Below are 17,883 nucleotides of genomic sequence, written 5' to 3'. Positions count from 1 at the left end.
TCACCAGGCCTCAGTCTTCCCTGGGGCCTCATATCTCTTGAGGATTAAGTACACCTTCTCCCTCTGAGGGACCTGGCAGACCACTGCTATATATGTGCCAGGGGCCTCAGACCTGCCTGTGCGTGCTCCTCATTGGTGGCTCAGACTCTGGGAGCTTCCTATGGTCTGAGCTGGTTGAGTCTTCCCATGGGGTCACTCTCCCCTTCAGCTTCTTTCTTTCCCTAATTCGACCACAGGGTTCCCTGACTTCAGTCCACTGTTTGGGTATATCTTCATCTGTCTCTGTCAGCTGAAGGTATGGCCTCTCAGAGGACCCCCATGCCAAGCTCCCATCTATAAGCACATCATAGTATCAGTAAGAGTGTCAGGCACTGGTGCCCCCTTACCCATGAGATGGTTCCCAAGTTGGGCCAGTCATTGGACCTCTTTTCCTTCAGTCTCATCTCCATTTTTGTCCCTGCAGTTCTTTTAGACAGAAACAATACTTTGGTCAGAAATTTTGGCTGTGGGTTAGTCCACTTGAGGCCCTGTCTACTAGAGGTGAACTCTTTGAGTTCCCTATTCCCAATATTAGGCATTTTGGCTAAGGTCATCCCCATGGAGTCCTCAGGGTCTCTCACCTCCCTGGGCTCTGGTACTTTCTAGGACCCCCCCCCCCCCAACACACAAACCTTCCCCTCCCTAGGCTGCTTATTCCCATTCATTCTCCTGGCACTCGAGGCTTCTCCCCTGTCTCTCCCCTCCTCCACCTCATGGATAGATAGGATTGACATAGTGAAAATGACCATCTTATCAAAAGCAATATACAGATTTAACACAATCTACATCAAAATTCCAACATAATTCTTCACAGACATGGAAAGAGAAATTCTCAACTTCATTTGGAAAAAACAAAAAACCCAGGATAGCCAAAACTATTTTCAACAATAAAAGAACTTCTGAGAGAAATCACCATCCCTGACCTCAGACTGTACTTCAAAACCATAATGATAAAACCTCATGGTATTTGTACAAAGATAGACATGTCCATCAATGGAATAGAATTGAAGACCCAGAGGTAAACCTACATACCTATGGACACTTGATCTTTGACAAAGAAGCCAAAAAACATACAGTGGAAAGCATCTTCAATAAATGGTCCTGGTCTAACTGGCAGTCAGTATGTAGAAGAATGAATATAAATCCATATTTATCACTTTGCACAAAGCTCAAGTCCAAGTGGATCAAGAACCTCAGCATAAAACAAAATACACTGAATCTAATGGAAGAGAAAGATTATAGCTTTCAGTTCTTTGCCCATTTACACTTAAAAGATTATCACAATGAATAACTTGAATAAAATATATATGATATAGATTTTTCTTCTTTTACAGAACAAGAAATCAATGTTATTTGTGTTAGCAATTTTTCCTTATACTATAAAAGAAGCAAGTACATCACTAATGTGGTGGAATTCCGATGAATAGTAAATGTGCAGATCCCATCAATAATACTGAGTCCAGGGCTAGAGAATTAATATGCATGTACTATGTTAATGATATTTTTATCCATCACAGATTTCAATATGCATACCATCCAGAATTATTCCTTTGCTCTGTGACAATTTTCCTCATTGTGAATGGTCAGAGTGCTAATGTTTGACCAATATCCACTTGTCAGGTCACAATGAAAAAGTACATAATATGCTGAGAAAAGTATCTACCTGGCAATGCTGGAGAGAGTTACCATGAGGATTGGATAGGATTTTGTAAATTTTAACATGCCTTTGAAAATTCTCTGACACGTTTAGACTTCGTGATGCAAACATATGGAGATGTTTATGTGGCAAGCATTCTGTGGTACAGTGAAGACAGCAGTGTGGCTAACTGGTATACCCTTTCACTACACAGTCATTGTCAATTAGCATTGATTGAAAGTGGGGGCATTACTCTTTCCTCCTTTCCTATCGTTAATCAACACATTGTGAGGAAACTGACCTGTCTTTACAGAGCTAATCAGCCTTCCTCCACAGTATCATATGATGGGACACCTCAACACAATGAAATTGTTCTTCTGCAGTCAAGGTTTTTTTTTTTTTTTCTTACCAGAATTTTAGACAGTAAAAGGAACATATTAAGCTAATTTTCACTGAGCTCCCCGATTCTCATCTTCAGGATTTGATCCCCACAGGCATAGTGTTTTCAGTTGAATCTGTTAGAATTGTTTCACCAGTGGGAACAGCTAGGACTTCATACCGAGCTAGCCCAGAGCTTCCCATCTTTTTTTTTTTTATTATTCGATATAATTTTTTATTTACATTTCAAATGATTTCCCCTTTTCTAGACCCCCACTCCCTGAAAGTCCCATAAGCCCCTTTCTCTTCCCCTGTCCTCCCACCCACTCCTTCCCACTTCCCCGTTCTGGTTTTGCGGAATACTGCTTCACTGAGTCTTTCCAGAACAAGGGGCCACTCCTCTGTTCTTCTTGTACCTCATTTGATGTGTGGGTTATGTTTTGGGTATTCCAGTTTCCTAGGTTAATATCCACTTATTAGTGAGTGCATACCATGATTCACCTTTTGAGTCTGGGTTACCTCACTTAGTATGATGTTCTCTAGCTCCATGCATTTGCCTAAGAATTTCATGAATTCATTGTTTCTAATGGCTGAATAGTACTCCATTGTGTAGATATACCACATTTTTTGCATCCACTCTTCTGTTGAGGGATACCTGGGTTCTTTCCAGCATCTGGCAATTATAAATAGGGCTGCTATGAACATAGTAGAGCATGTATCCTTATTACATGGTGGGGAATCCTCTGGGTATATGCCCAGGAGTGGTATAGCAGGATCTTCTGGAGGTGAGGTGCCCAGTTTTCAGAGGAACCGCCAGACTGATTTCCAGAGTGGTTGTACCAATTTGCAACCCCACCAGCAGTGGAGGAGTGTTCTTCTTTCTCCACACCCTCTCCAACACCTGCTGTCTCCTGAATTTTTAATCTTAGCCATTCTGACTGGTGTAAGGTGAAATCTCAGGGTTGTTTTGATTTGCATTTCCCTAATGACTAATGAAGTTGAGCATTTTTTAAGATGCTTCTCCGCCATCCGAAGTTCTTCAGGTGAGAATTCTTTGTTTAACTCTGTACCCCATTTTTAATAGGGTTGTTTGGTTTTCTGGAGTCTAACTTTTTGAGTTCTTTATATATATTGGATATTAGCCCTCTATCTGATGTAGGATTGGTGAAGATCTTTTCCCAATTTGTTGGTTGCCGATTTGTCTTCTTGATGGTGTCCTTTGCCTTACAGAAACTTTGTAATTTTATGAGGTCCCATTTGTCAATTCTTGCTCTTAGAGCATACGCTATTGGTGTTCTGTTCAGAAACTTTCTCCCTGTACCGATGTCCTCAAGGGTCTTCCCCAGTTTCTTTTCTATTAGCTTCAGAGTGTCTGGCTTTATGTGGAGGTCCTTGATCCATTTGGATTTGAGCTTAGTACAAGGAGACAAGGATGGATCAATTCGCATTCTTCTGCATGCTGACCTCCAGTTGAACCAGCACCATTTGTTGAAAAGGCTATCTTTTTTCCATTGGATGTTTTCAGCCCCTTTGTCGAGGATCAAGTGGCCATAGGTGTGTGGGTTTATTTCTGGATCTTCAATCCTGTTCCATTGATCTGCCTGCCTGTCACTGTACCAATACCATGCAGTTTTTAACACTATTGCTCTGTAGTATTGCTTGAGGTCAGGGATACTGATTCCCCCAGACTTTCTTTTGTTGCTGAGAATAGTTTTAACTATCCTGAGTTTTTTGTTGTTCCAGATGAATTAGAGCTTCCCATCTTAACATTAGCTTCAAAGAAACTCTTCCTGAAAGAGTTCAGAAGAGCCAAGCATTCCTCAGCCTAGATTCATAAGATAAACAGCTGAGGCAAAGTGGAATATGTCACGCACTCATGTTTTGTGCATTTTTCAATATCCAGATGTTTGTCACCATGAATATGAAAAATACTGAATGACTGGTAATGTAAGCCTCTGAGTGGTATTTTGTGGGGTACTAACACAATTTGTGCTGATGAGTGTATTTTGGGGGCTTCTTCATCTCCCAACAAAGCCAGTATTCTAGCAGGTTTTCTTTTAAATGGGAAAAACTTTTTTTTTTCTAGAAAGACATGTTATACTTAATAACATATATGTTCATTGTAGAACATTTTACTTGGATTATTTATCTGTTCTTCAAAGGGATCCTGAGAGTACAATCCAGAGACATAAAACCATGAGGATTTTGTCAGAGAATAGGTGTCATCTCTCTATCCAGTTACTGCACGTAGCATTCACACTTGGCTAGAGGATAGGCATTACCTCACCCCATTACTACTCCTGCATTCTCACATTACCAGTCCCTTCCTTTGCATGCATATCTCTGCAGAATTTACCAGAACTGTCCACAATGCCACAGGCTATGTCACTGTGGCTCATGGTTCATTTGTTCAGGTCACAAGCTGTCTGTCTTTTTCTACATCTGTGAACCAAAGTAGCACCTGACTCACTCATCTAATGATGTAAAGTGTCTGAAACATTCCACACAGCATCTCTTGATTTAGAAAGATCCTCAAATCAAATGGTACTTACTTCAGATCTTTCAGTGTGTGATCAGCTTAGATAAGTGGTTCTCAAACTATGGGTCATGACCTCTTTGTAGGGCACATATCAAATATTTACCTTATAGTTCATAAGAGTAGCAAAACTACAGTTATGAAGTAGCAACAAAATAATTTTATGATTTCAGGGTCACTAAAACATGAGGAACTATATTTAATGGCTGTAGCATTAGGAAAGTTGAGAGCCACTGGCTTAGACTTGCCCCCATTTTCTCCCCATGTCGGCTCATCACTTCATACCTCTCTTGATTTAGTCAGATAAATCACATGTCCAATGAAGATTATGGGAGAAGTGGTGGGTGGTATAATCAATATGTACCTTAAGCAATTTATTGATAACACTAGTAAAATTTGGGACTAGTAACCGAGAATGCTAGTGAAAGAGACTTCCTGTGACACAAATATCTTTTGCCATCTCCCTGAGGCAGGAGCTCCTGGCAGAATGAGAACAGCCACAGAGGAACAATCAGTGCAGCAAGCCAGGTCAGAAATACCTCAACACCCAGGACATGTTAGAGACCACTGGGAATCATGGCTTTCTTTAGAGAAACAGGAGGTCTTGACTTGATCTGATTTAAGTGTAAAAGTTCCCCATCTTGTCTACAGAAGGAATCTGGCTACAGGTGTTGTGGATAGGATCATACAGCCAGAATATTTCCCACTTCCTTTTCTGGGCAACCAGGAATGTGCTATGTCATTTGCATTGTAAATCCTATATAGACTAGGTTTTATGGAAATTTTTACTTCTTGACCTCAGGAGTCATAAAACAAAAGGTTTTGCTTAGTAAAGGTCAGAAGAGTAAGTATATATCATAGTCTCTGGGGGGCTCTCATTCCACCATGCCTGGTTTGCTTCCACTCCTTAGTGAATTTCTAACATATCATCTAACTCTGTATGTTGTAAAGGAAAATGCTTTCATGGAGGACAACATGGGGAAGAATGATCAGGAAAACCAGGAACTATCATTATTCTCAGAGTCCATATACTGATACTAAATCTAATCACACATACACACAAGTGTGTGTGTGTGTGTGACCTTGGCCTATTTAGCACACTTTGTGCAGTCATTGCCTTAACCTAAAAGCTATATGCATCCATTGCCCACATTCTGTGACTTTAGAAACCCCCATGGCATACCTAAGCCAGAGTACCAGTCCATTTGTAAAATTCCATATAGAGTAGTTTTAGTTTCTGCAGTTCTATTACTTGTGATCAAGAAAAAAGGTGCTGAAATGCAAGGAACTGATCAAAAGTCATATTTTTTCCTGACTCTCATTTTTCTGAACACGTGTCCTGAAGAGTGTTGGTTGGAGCCAGTGACAACCATGGACTGTTGTTCTCTTTGCCAAGGACACAAAACAGAACAGAGAATATTTCTCTTGGCAAAGGTCAGTCTGTTTCTCCATGGTAGCCTCTGCTACACCAGATCAACAGATGACGTTTAAGACTGGATGTGCCAGCTACTCCAAAGAATCTTCCTGACTTCAGTGGCAAGCAAAGCTTTATGCATCTCTAGAGTAAAGGAGCTGCCCAGCAGAGTCACCAAATCAGACTTCCATGGCAAACTACCCATTCCTAATCAATTTTCTGCTTCCTTAGAATAAACAGGTTAAGTAACTGGTCACATTTGGGAAATAAGAAATTACTCGCAGTAATATCTGCAACATTCTAATCATCTTTTCACTTCTGAAGCCATTTTGAAAAGTCTTTGATCTATATGGCATCATCAGATGTGGATTTAAAAAAAAATTCCGATTGCAAACGTGATCCTGCCACCCACCACTGGAGTGTCTGGGGAAGTCATTTAACCTGCACATCTTGATTTATTTTCCAGGGATAAACGGTGTAGCAAGCCTTAGCCTCCAAGGCCCTGTTAAGCACCCTAATATGTAAATACCCGAAACTCACAAGTCACACAAGGGCCACTGATGAATCCACATACTAAATGTAGAGAGTTCAACATGACACCAGCATGGATATGATCTTGTTTAATGAGAAAACTGTCCCCTCTGTCTTCTTTCTGTATATTATTAAGGATTAATAACACACTGCAATTGCAGAATTATAGCATTAAGGAAGTTTTATTTTGTTCATTGAATACACAAGGAAAAGCTTTTCAATTAAAAATGACCTTTACAACCCCTTCTGCTTTGGATTTTGCAGATCGGGGAGCTGACTACAAATTGGATTCTTCCGAACCTTGTTCCTTGTTCGCCCTCTGATTAGTTTCATAGATGTGGTCCTGGCTGCCTTCAACTTGCAATTGTGTAGCAATCTCAGATTCTGTGTTCAATCCCCGAAGGAGTTCTGTGGAAATGCTGTCAGACTGTTCAGATGTATGAATTCTCCTTCTCCAGCCATGCTTGGTCCTCATTTAAGAAAACTAGCCTTTAATTTGTAACAGAACCTTTATTTATTTATTTTTTTAATGAAACGTCAAATTTCAAGACTCAGCAAAAATCACTGGGATTCGACCCAGGCCGTCTGCTTCTGGCTCATCCTGCTGCCTTCTACTGAACATAGAGCTCTGTTTCTGAATCTTGTTCTAGAGTCTGACCTGGGTCTGGCTTCAGGTCGCACCTTATGTTGTGCTAACTCATCGAGCCTGCTCTCATTGGTCTTCATCATCCCATCCTTCTCCTCTCCTACGCCACACAACGTGCTCATTTCTGGTTCAGTGCATCTGGCTTTGTCACTAGACAGCAGCATCTAGAGAACAAGGATTGTGTGCATCCTTAGCCGTAAATAGGGGTGTGGTAGCAGTTTGTCAATAAATGAATGTCTCATAGGAAAATTATAAACCTAGTAGATATGTTATTGAAAAGACAATACAGCTTTGTCACTAAAGGTCTAGTGTCCGCTTTGCACTGATTCCAGTAGCGACTTGATAACAGTAGCTTATACCTTGTAAATTTTAGGTCAACATTCATTTTTATAAGCTGGATTCTTGTCAGTTTTTTTTTTTTTTTTTTTAGAATTATTAGCTATGTGGTACTCTTAGGCTTAGTGTGGCTGATGCATTTCATCCAGGGCTAGACCAGTTCAAAGATGACTCTGTAAGACTTCTTGTACTTCCTAAAGTGTCAAAGAAATGTGATTTCATGTAGAAATGTGTTATGTGGCCTTTATTTATATTTAGGAATCATTATATAAACACTGAGACTATGAGGAACGTTTGGCTCTGAACTGAAGCACAGCATATACACAGAACAAAAATGTTGTTGTTCATTTTCATTTTGATTAACAGTCTCTCACTCTTCCTTCCCTCCCTCTTTCCCTCCCTACCTCCTTTTCCCCTTCCCTTCCTTTATCCCTTCCTCAATGTCTAGGTGTTACTTGGAAGATGGAGCATCCAAGGGTGCCTGGCTCAACAGGTCAAGTATCATTTTTGCTGGAGGTGACAAGTGGTCAGTGGACCCTCGAGTTTCCATTTCCACATTGAATAAAAGAGACTACAGCCTCCAGATACAGAATGTCGATGTGACAGATGATGGCCCATACACCTGTTCTGTGCAGACCCAACACACACCACGGACGATGCAGGTTCATCTCACTGTGCAAGGTGAGTGCTTCCTGGCAAGCTCCTTGGGGGGTGGGGGTAGAGTGGATGAGCTTGAAATGAAATACTGAGACAGTCAAAGACCCATGTTCCAGAAGTGTTACCTTGTGGAATTTTTGTGTGAACTATTCAATACTGGTTTTGAGTTGACTCAGAAGCGGCTACCAGTATTCAAGTGTTGTCATTATCCTGTGAATTATCTTCAAGGTTCCATTAAAGGGTAATGACAATTTAAATCCAGGAATCCCCACTTACAAGAACAGGCAATGGCCATTAACACCACATTATGATTTTTGTATGTGATATATTTCATATCTTCCCTTGAGTCATCTCTGAAATAAATCTTGGAAAATCCATAATTGGTACATTAAAATAAGTACTTAAAAACCCAGAGCAGATATGTTGAAAAGTAAAAGGGTTGTGAATTGTGAGTGGTAACTCTAAAAGCTGCCTCCCAAACCTTCCTGCGCATTTCCTCTCCTCTTGCAGTTGAGTGAAACTGCAAAGTATAACCTTCTAGAATAACTCAAGTTAAGTATAAATACAAAGTAATTGGAAAGCTCTTCACAGTGCCTTACATCTGATTGAGCTTCAGCAGATAACCACACTAGCCAACTAATAATCTGTAAAAACACTGTTGTCCTACTCTCATAGTTAGTGTAAGATCCCCAGGTTCTGCCAATGCAAGTACCCTTCAAGAAAACATGACTTTAATCTGAGGAGGGTAAACAATGCATAATTTGTACCTTACATAATGCACTTGTCTTATAAATGTATGTGTTGTCTGCATGAAAATGTTTTGCTCTCTGGCTCTCAAAACAAGGCTGTAGTAATCACTAATAAAATTAGTAACAGAATAGATGATAGCATGTCCTACCCCAAGACTTGGTGCCTGGTGAAGCTGAATGGGAGACTCGGTGTTGCTGTCTTCACACTTCTCCCTCAAAGCTGGATCTGAGTTTAGTTTATGGGTTGATGCCTCAACACAGTGTTGTCTATAACCTTTGTAAATGACTTCTATTCCTCATATATCATAAGAGCCTCAATGCAAACAAAAACTTCAATGGCTATTAAATATTTCAGTCATGATGAGATTAAAATACTTAATTCTACAATACACTTTAAGGAGAGAGGTTAAACTGGAAACCAAATCACTAGACTGTAGATTGTTGCTTCCTGCAGTGACACATGCTTTTCTTTTCTTTTTTATTTATTTTCTAAATTATTTGTTTACATTCCAAATGCTTTCCCCTTTCCTGGTTCCCACCTCCCCATATGTCCCATAGGCCCTCTTCTCTCCACCCATTCTCCAATCACCCCCAGGACACAGAAAAGGGAGGGGGCTTTTCAAAGTAAGATTTTTCACAAGATTCTACCTGGTCTTGTGAGATGGATGTCTGAGGCAGGTGGTCAGTGTTCTACCAATTGCTTTATCACTGACCTACATCTACAACCTAAAGTCCATCTTTTCATGAAGATTATACAAGAAATCTAGAGGGTAAGGTTTGGTCTGGCTTCAAAGTAGATGGGAAATTGCAAAGTGCAGACACATCTCATCTCTGGACACTTTCTAATCTCTCCTCTTCTTTGCCTTTCTATCCAAATTTCCAGGAAAAGAAAATATATGCCAGGCTCTTTTTTATTCTGAGAGGAAATATTTGAATGACAATGTATGAAACAGTCAGGATGTGATGTTAGTTTGGCCTTTGCAACCTGTAGGTTTCCATGATATATTACTAAATACTTCTCAATGTATCCTGAATTCATTCTCTCTCCCCTGTGTCACACCATTGTAGATTGGACAATGAGATGCATGCTCTGTCCTAGCACCTATTTATGTCTACTGGTGTTTATTTTCATCTTTCTTACTGTAGAGGATGTATTACACCGTTAAACACTTTTAAAGAGATTGTATGCCTTCTCAGTGCTAGTTTCTGAAGGTCATTTGATGTTCATGAACCTCTGAGCAGTGAAGAATGTGCTTGCTGACTGCTTGATGGCGTGTTTTGTTCCTTTAGAAATAGAAAATTCATGCAACTATTTTGAAGGTATGTCATGAGATCAAATTAAAAGCTAATAATTTTACAGTATTTATGAACATAATTACTTATTATAAGTTGATTGGCATGTGGGACATTTTCCAATTACATTAATAAAGCTTATGGAATACATTAATAGGCTTGTCAGTCAACTCAAGAACTAAATAAATGCCATAAAATGTTAATCCTACTTAAGTTACATTTCTTCTCAATGAGCAAAAATAAGTGGATGTGCATAGACACTCAGGCTTATCTGGATAATTTAGAAGAATGTGCTCTTTGCCATGTGATTTGGCAGTCCTTTTCTTACCAAGATAAACTAAGCAACTGCTGCAAGAATGCATTGTGTCTGCCACTCATCTGTCAACAAAACTTGTTCTTATTGGGTAATCTTGTAGTTAGGAGACTTGGTTTTTTAAAACATTATTTTTGAAAATAGATTAACAAAAAGAGGCTCTTAAATACCAGGCACCACATAGGTGACATTGTCAGTGCAATTTATTGATGCTGTTGATGCCTTTAAATTATTTATTTAAACAGTTGAACAATAGAGAAGAATGAAAAATCAGCATATCTACATTCTAATCCTGAATTTGCCCCAACAGAATGGATAATTGTCTTACTACTAATTTCTAACTTGAAAAACTATCCAAGCCCTCAAGTTAAACTCAGGAAATTAAAAAATGTACTATATCATAGTTGATATTAATGTAAAAAAAATTAACAACTGTGTTCAATAAGGAAATTAATTTTTCGTTTATCTGCAATATTACGCTGATAAATTGAAATCTCTAACAATGTGGAGTTTCTATGTGAGGCAATGCTAACAAAGAATACAAATATGAAAGTATGAAAGACTGGCTTCAAGTCAGAAGTTCCAGTGTTAATGATGGGAAATATGAAATCTCATTGATGCTCATTTGGAAATAGGACTTCACATTTTCTACTTTGCATATTCCAAAATGCCTAAACAAAGGGGTGCTGAAAAGACATGGGTACACAAGGAAAGAGAAAACAGGCTTGCAAAGATGGTGGATTTGTGTTCCCAAAGGAGTCTGTCTATGAGGAGAAATATTAGGAAGGTACTGGACCAACAAGGAAAAGGGAGGCCTCAGGGACACTATAAGACACCCAAGCCAGTACAACCTATTTAAGGGACTTGTAGCCCTTAGGCATCCCTTATACAGGATGGATAAAGCTGATGCCTCTCATATCTTCTTGTCATGAATTTCACTTCTTTGTGCAAAGAAATTATCTTAGCCATATTCAGTGTGTGCCCTGCATGTGATCACTTCCCTCCCTTTGGCATATCTGAAAAAAAATTCATATTGGCTCAGGGTTTCAGAGACATCATTCTATCATGGTGAAAAGATGTGATGCTTCAAGGCAAACCACATCATAGTACTTGGGAAGCAGAGAAACAAAAAAGGGGTGGGACAAGGAAATATTCACCCCCTCAGAACATACTGGAAGACCTACTTCCCCCAATCAGAACCTACCTCCCCTGTTCACAAAGCCCCAATAATTCAATTGTTTTTACCAAGCAATTTATTAAGTCAGTGCTCAATCTAATTAAGTAAATGATGAAATGAAGTATGAGTCCATTCTGTAAACTTGAAACTCAAACATATCATTTTCAAATCATAACATCCCACCCTTTCTACCCCCATCCTGACACACAACTCCCTGTAAAAATCTTAGGTCATGGAAAAAATTAGAAAATTTCTATTCCCCATTGTCATATCAGCCTTTTGTCTAATTCCTAAAGTTTTTACTACTGTCAAAAGCGCCATCAGAACAAACTTACTTTTTAAAGTTTTTAAACTCTGAGTGAGAGTGTTCATAGAAGTCATAGCATTAGATCCCATTAAACTGGAGTTATAGATGTTTATGAGCCACCCCATGTGTGCGGGGAACCATATTCAGGACTTCTGTGGGTGCAGGAAGTCACCTAGCCACTGGGCTAACTCTCAACCCCTGTCAGCACAAATCTTCACTGCCCACAGTACTACTAGAAGTGGCTCCAGAGTCACCCAGAATTGCTGATTATCTTTAAATATAGCAATCTATGATTTATTTAGAATATTTCTCCAAACTCTTCTAAATCCCTCATACAAAGCAGTCTATATAGCTTTTGAAATACAGCAGTGATCCAACACTCGGAACCAATTTTCCACATTAGTTACTCACCTCTGTGACAAGAGAAACTTGGAAGGATTACCTGAGTCTTTAGTTTCAAAGGTTGATCAGTCTGTCACTGTGGGCATGCCTGGGTAGAGCAAAGCATTTCATATCATGGAGTTTAAGAAACAAAGGAAAGGAATCAAAATGGGGTTCATGTATAATGTATCCTACCAAGACAAACCCAGCGACTCATATTCATCAAATAGACACACCTCCTAAATCTCACTGTCTTAAGAATAGCATAATACTATAAATCATCTATGAATTGAAGTATCCATTACATCAGAGCCCTCATGATCTAATTATTTCTAAAAATGTCCTCGCCATTGCACCCAGCTATGTATTCCACTAGCCACCTAGGTGTTTGTCCATCCAACCAAACTGCTCTATAAGATTAAGAATCATTTCTATCAGGGAGATTTGCTGTAGATGTCTTTTTGGAAGCATATAACTCTATGTCACAATGACATAAGGCATTTGTAATGGCTTCTCTGGTTTCTTGGAAGGCAATTGGCAGACAGCATTCAGGAGTGAGAACTTTTGAGGACAGCTTCCAATTCAGAGTCATCTGGGGCTATTTATAAAGCTCTGGAGTTGATGCCTGGTTTAAGGCAGTGGGTACAATACATTTTGCTTGCAGCATACTGTGAGATAAATATCCTGGCAGTATCAGCTCGTAGTTCCTTCTGAAGCAGCTGGCTGTTGTCCAGTGCACACAGTAACTATATTTCCTGGTCTCCGTAGTTATAAATCTGTGTCCTCCTTTTTGTTCCAAGGATCAGGTGAAATGGTCTACCCTATTAGAAACCACTAGACTCTGTTTCTTTTCAGAGATTTCTACACAGGGCTCTGCAAACTACAACAATGGTAAGGCCCTTGCTTGGCTGAGACAATGTTTTGAAAATGCCTTTGTAAAGTAGGAAGACAGAAAACTCAAACACCATGTATTATTAACACTTTTATTATGGAAGGAATTTTAGGTGGGTTATAAAGAAGTATTCATTCTTCTAAAACAGACAGAAGAAATAGGAGTCAAGATAAAGAAAGTGGGAGTGAGGTGTAGTCAGAGGTGAGCCTGCATTGTAAAATATCTGTGGGATTTATATTTTTTTTTCAGAGCTTTGTAAAATATTCTCCCCTGAGATTCTTAGCAGTCAATACAGGAAGGAAAACAAGATCAGTTATTCATTTCATGGTCCATAAGGTTAAGCACTTTCTTGGTGCCCTGATCCTGTTACCCAGAGAGAAAGAAGCATCTCAGACACTCTTCCAGAACCATTGTGAAGTCAGGGCAATCTCAGCAATAAGTGATGCAAGAAGTACATCTCTGTCCCCTAGGTTGTTCATTAAAGGAAAGTATAAATTTAAAAATTTAAAAATTTAAATTTAAAAAATTTAAAGTATAAATTTAAAAATAAGATGCTATTTTACTAAAGCATAAGTATTACTTGGTTACTGTCTTTTTTTATTAGATATATTCTTTATTTACATTTCAAATGATTTCCCCTTTCCTGGATCCTGCCTCCCCAAAAGTCCCATAAGACCTCCCCCTGTTCCCCAATCAACCCCCTCCCACTTCCCTGTCCTGGTATTCCCCTACACTGCTGCACTGAACCTTTCCAGGACCAGGGGCTTCTCCTTACTTCTTCTTGGGTATCATTTAATATGTGAATTGTTTCTTGGGTATTCCAAGCTTCTGGGATAATATCTGCTTATCAGTGAGTGCATACCATGTATGTTCTTTAGTGATTGGGTCACCTCACTCAGGATGACATTCTCCAGTTCCAACCACTTGCCTAAGAATTTCATGAATTCATTGTTTTTAATAGCTGAGTAGTATTCCATAGTGTAAATATACCACATTTCCTGTATCCATTCCTCTGTTGAGGGACATCTGGGTTCTTTCCAGCTTCTGGCTATTATAAATAGGGCTTCTATGAACATAGTAGAGCATGTAACCTTATTACCTGCTGGGAAATCCTCTGGGTATATGCCCTAGAGTGGTATAATGGGGTCCTCCAGTAATATCATGCCCAGTTGTCTTAACATAGAAATAAATCTTAGAACCTAATGTTCACCGGATGATTTCTGCCTGCTCATTTTTCTCAGTGATTCGTTCATGTAACAAATACAGATGCCTTAAAATTATACATTAAACATAAAAACAGCATTATTATGCATGGACATGGATATAAACTCAGATGGTTTAAAAACAAGTCTTCTTAACTTAATAGTAATGATGTTTTTGTAAATATTGAAAGCTTGACTATGTACATAAAAGTGACAGCGCACTCGAGTTCTAAGTTGGGTAGAGAAAGAGCAATGCAGTTCAAAAAGAATCAATTATTTCATAACTTTGCTGAATGCTATTTTCTTACAAATCATATACCTTTAAGCACTGTAACTTCATGGTATACTAAAAAAGATCAAGTAGTTACATAATAGGCTCTTAGACTTATAACAAAGGTGACATGTTGAATAACTACTAAAATCTAAAGCATTTTGTTGGCATTTATGGTTTTCCCTTTACACAACCCACCCTATGAGAATAGCTAAGCTTTTAAGGCAGGATGCCCAAACCAGCTTCTAAGAAATTTTCTCCTCTTTTTAAATACAAAGGTGGATTAACTACAAGTGAACACTGGGACAGGTCTGCCATGCACCTTGGTATTTGTATATAATTTCCTCTGGGTCAGTAACTGTGGGTCTGGGTCCATGGTTGCCCATTCTCTCTGCCTATAAAGTACTCACAGTATCATCTTTACAGTTTAGTTAAATAATAAAATAACTAAGTTTAATATGACTACCTCTCTCCCCAGGTACTTTGACTCCTATGACATATCTAATACCTTGAAATACTTGAAATCGTTGCAGTCTGATTTTTTGTCTGATACCAAAGCAGTTCAGGACAAAAATGCCTAACTTATAAATCTTGAGGAAAAGATGTCCTTTAAGAACATTTGTGAACTCAGCAGAAGCATCTCCTCAAAGCCGTCACAGTTAAACTTGGGTCTGTCATCTACAGTTATGGAGAGCAAACATTTTTAGGCAATGACATGTTGAATAACTACTAAAATCTAAAGCATTTTGGTTGGCATTTATGCTTTTCCCTTTACACAACCCACCCTGTGAGAATAGCTAAGCTTTTAAGGCAGGATGCCCAGACCAGCTTCTAAGAAACTTTCTCTTCCTTTTAAATACACTCACCATAGGTTGTTGGTTTAATTAGAACAAACCACAAAAACGTTAATGAAACCATTTTAAGCAAAATCGTTATTTAAACATTGGTTTCTTCCACAACATAATTTTTATTTTTCTTCTGAATATCACATCTTTTATGTTTCTGAAAGTAGAACCATTAGGCCTTTAGTTTTCTATAAGTGAGATTGAACAGGAGGATTTATATCAATAGCTGACATTTTTTTCTTTATAAAAATTTTTCCTCTGTAAATTCAGTGATCATATATTCCCATTCAAAAATTAGTTTATAAAAATTTAAATATCAACAAAAGCCCTGACATTACAAAAGATTTGTTAAAATTTCATAATGTTCTGATCACCATACACACAGGGAGCACATGTGTAGGTGTTAGTTCTTGTAAGCCTAGCATCCTGAGCAGAGTGCCACTTCCAGTCTGGAGTCAGGGAAATGAATGTGGGAGTTGAGGGAAGTAAGAAAAATGTTTCTAAATGTTTAATGACCAAAAATTAGTTCTAGAACAAAACACATAATTAATCCAAGGTATTTGATATTTCCTACCTGTCCTGTATCATGTGGCTTTAGTGCAGCTTCTGTTATGTGCATACAACCCAGCACTGTGTACCCCAGGAGCTGCCCACACACTGCTCAGACCAGTACTACTGAGTGTGAGATTTCCCACCCTTGTGCTTCAGAATATAAGTGTTAATTTAGTGTATCTTTGGACTGAGCTGTGTCAGAATATTTTATCTTAACAGCACTGTTATTTTTGCCCACTTATGCTTCATAAACAGTCATTTACTAGATGAATATTATCTTGCAATTTGGAGAGAATCTTCAGAAATGCTACAAGTATATGTTCCCATTTTGTACTATGTACTTATGTGAATAGGTCAATATAGTCAGATTCAAATATCAGCCAACTCTGACGAAAGTTGAAGATACTATATCCTGGAGTAGAAAATTTACATTAGTATTTTAATTTTACATTACTAATATATAATATATATTATTATTGACTTTGAGTTAATACTAAAGACTATATAACCTTTTAGTCTTTAAAACTGATAAAAATATTGTCAGACCAAAAATTCTTTTAAAATGAGTTTTTCCACAATTTATTGTCAGTAATGTTCGATTATATTCTGACATTATGTAGTTTGACAACAATAGATGTTGCAATGGAACAATCCAACTTGTGTAGATAGACAATACACAATACATTTCCCATCCAAGGTGTGCTTTATAGAATGGAGGGAAGGAAATGCAAAATATCTGAAAAGAATTTATTGCTAACTAGGAATTGTCCTAGTAAGGATGATCACATTTCTGTGCCTTGGCCCCCTTGTGAGCTGGATAATAGATGATGAAGAGACAGAGGCAGACCCAGTGGTCTGTCTACCTTTCAATTATACAACTAGAGTAAAGTGAAGGTATCTGGGAAAGGGTGTACAGAGGATCATTATGAAACCTTCATTTAAGATCAAGGAAAGCAGCATTGTTGTTTCCAATAATGCACTTAAAAATAAAGTTTGAATATGTTTTAAAAATAATTGAATAGGCTTCAGAGGGGACTCAGGAATTAAGAGCACTTGTTGCTCTTACAGCGGATGCAGGGTCAGTTCTTAGCACCCACATGCTGGCTCACAACAATCTTTAACTCAAGTACTAGGGCCTCCCAGCTTCTTCTGCCCTCCCTGGACAGTGCATGTTCAGGGTTCACAGACATACATGCAGGCAAACACTATCAGACATAATATAAGTTTCAGATGAAATTTTAATGTATTTTAAAGTGATTAAACATTTAAGAAAGATTTTCTCCATTAAAAGCCCTTTAATGTCAAATGGATTTTTATTACAATTCCTCGGATTCTTGGCTTGGAAAGCATCTAAAGCTTAGATCATGGCTTCTCGTGTGTGTGTGTGTGTGTGTGTGTGTGTGTGTGTGTGTGTGTGTGTGTTTGTGTGTGTGTGTCTGCCTGTCTGTTTGTCTGTCTAAAGATGTATCCTGTCTATCTGGTAATATTGATTGTGTTCTGTATTTATGTTTTACAATGGTTTTTTTTTTGTCACTCATCTTATAATATCTTAATTTTTTTTCTAAAAAAGGAAAAATAACCATGTTATACTTGTCAAATCCCAATGCAAAGTGCACCACTGCTATGAAAATGTCTGCATAAATAAAACATTACCAAACTTTACCTGCTCTTATTTCAAAAAACTCTGCAAATAAAACCAAAGTCAGTGGAATAAATTGCCTTCTCCTA

At 38.4% G+C, this 17,883-nt stretch overlaps 1 protein-coding gene across 1 annotated transcript in view; it reads left to right on the top strand.

Moving 5' to 3' along the window:
• Negr1 (neuronal growth regulator 1) overlaps positions 1-17,883 on the top strand; it is a 779,863-nt gene that overhangs the window by 306,104 nt on the left and 455,876 nt on the right. Inside the window, exon 2 of the mRNA XM_052178861.1 lies at positions 7,965-8,197. Within this exon, the coding sequence (XP_052034821.1) occupies positions 7,965-8,197 (233 nt within the window). The remainder of the gene's footprint in view (positions 1-7,964; positions 8,198-17,883) is intronic.

Source organism: Apodemus sylvaticus, chromosome 4 (assembly GCF_947179515.1).
Source record: "Apodemus sylvaticus chromosome 4, mApoSyl1.1, whole genome shotgun sequence".
NCBI lineage: Eukaryota > Metazoa > Chordata > Mammalia > Rodentia > Muridae > Apodemus > Apodemus sylvaticus.
The sequence above is the reverse complement of the archived record's forward strand: the minus strand, read 5'-3'. Positions and strand labels throughout refer to the sequence as shown.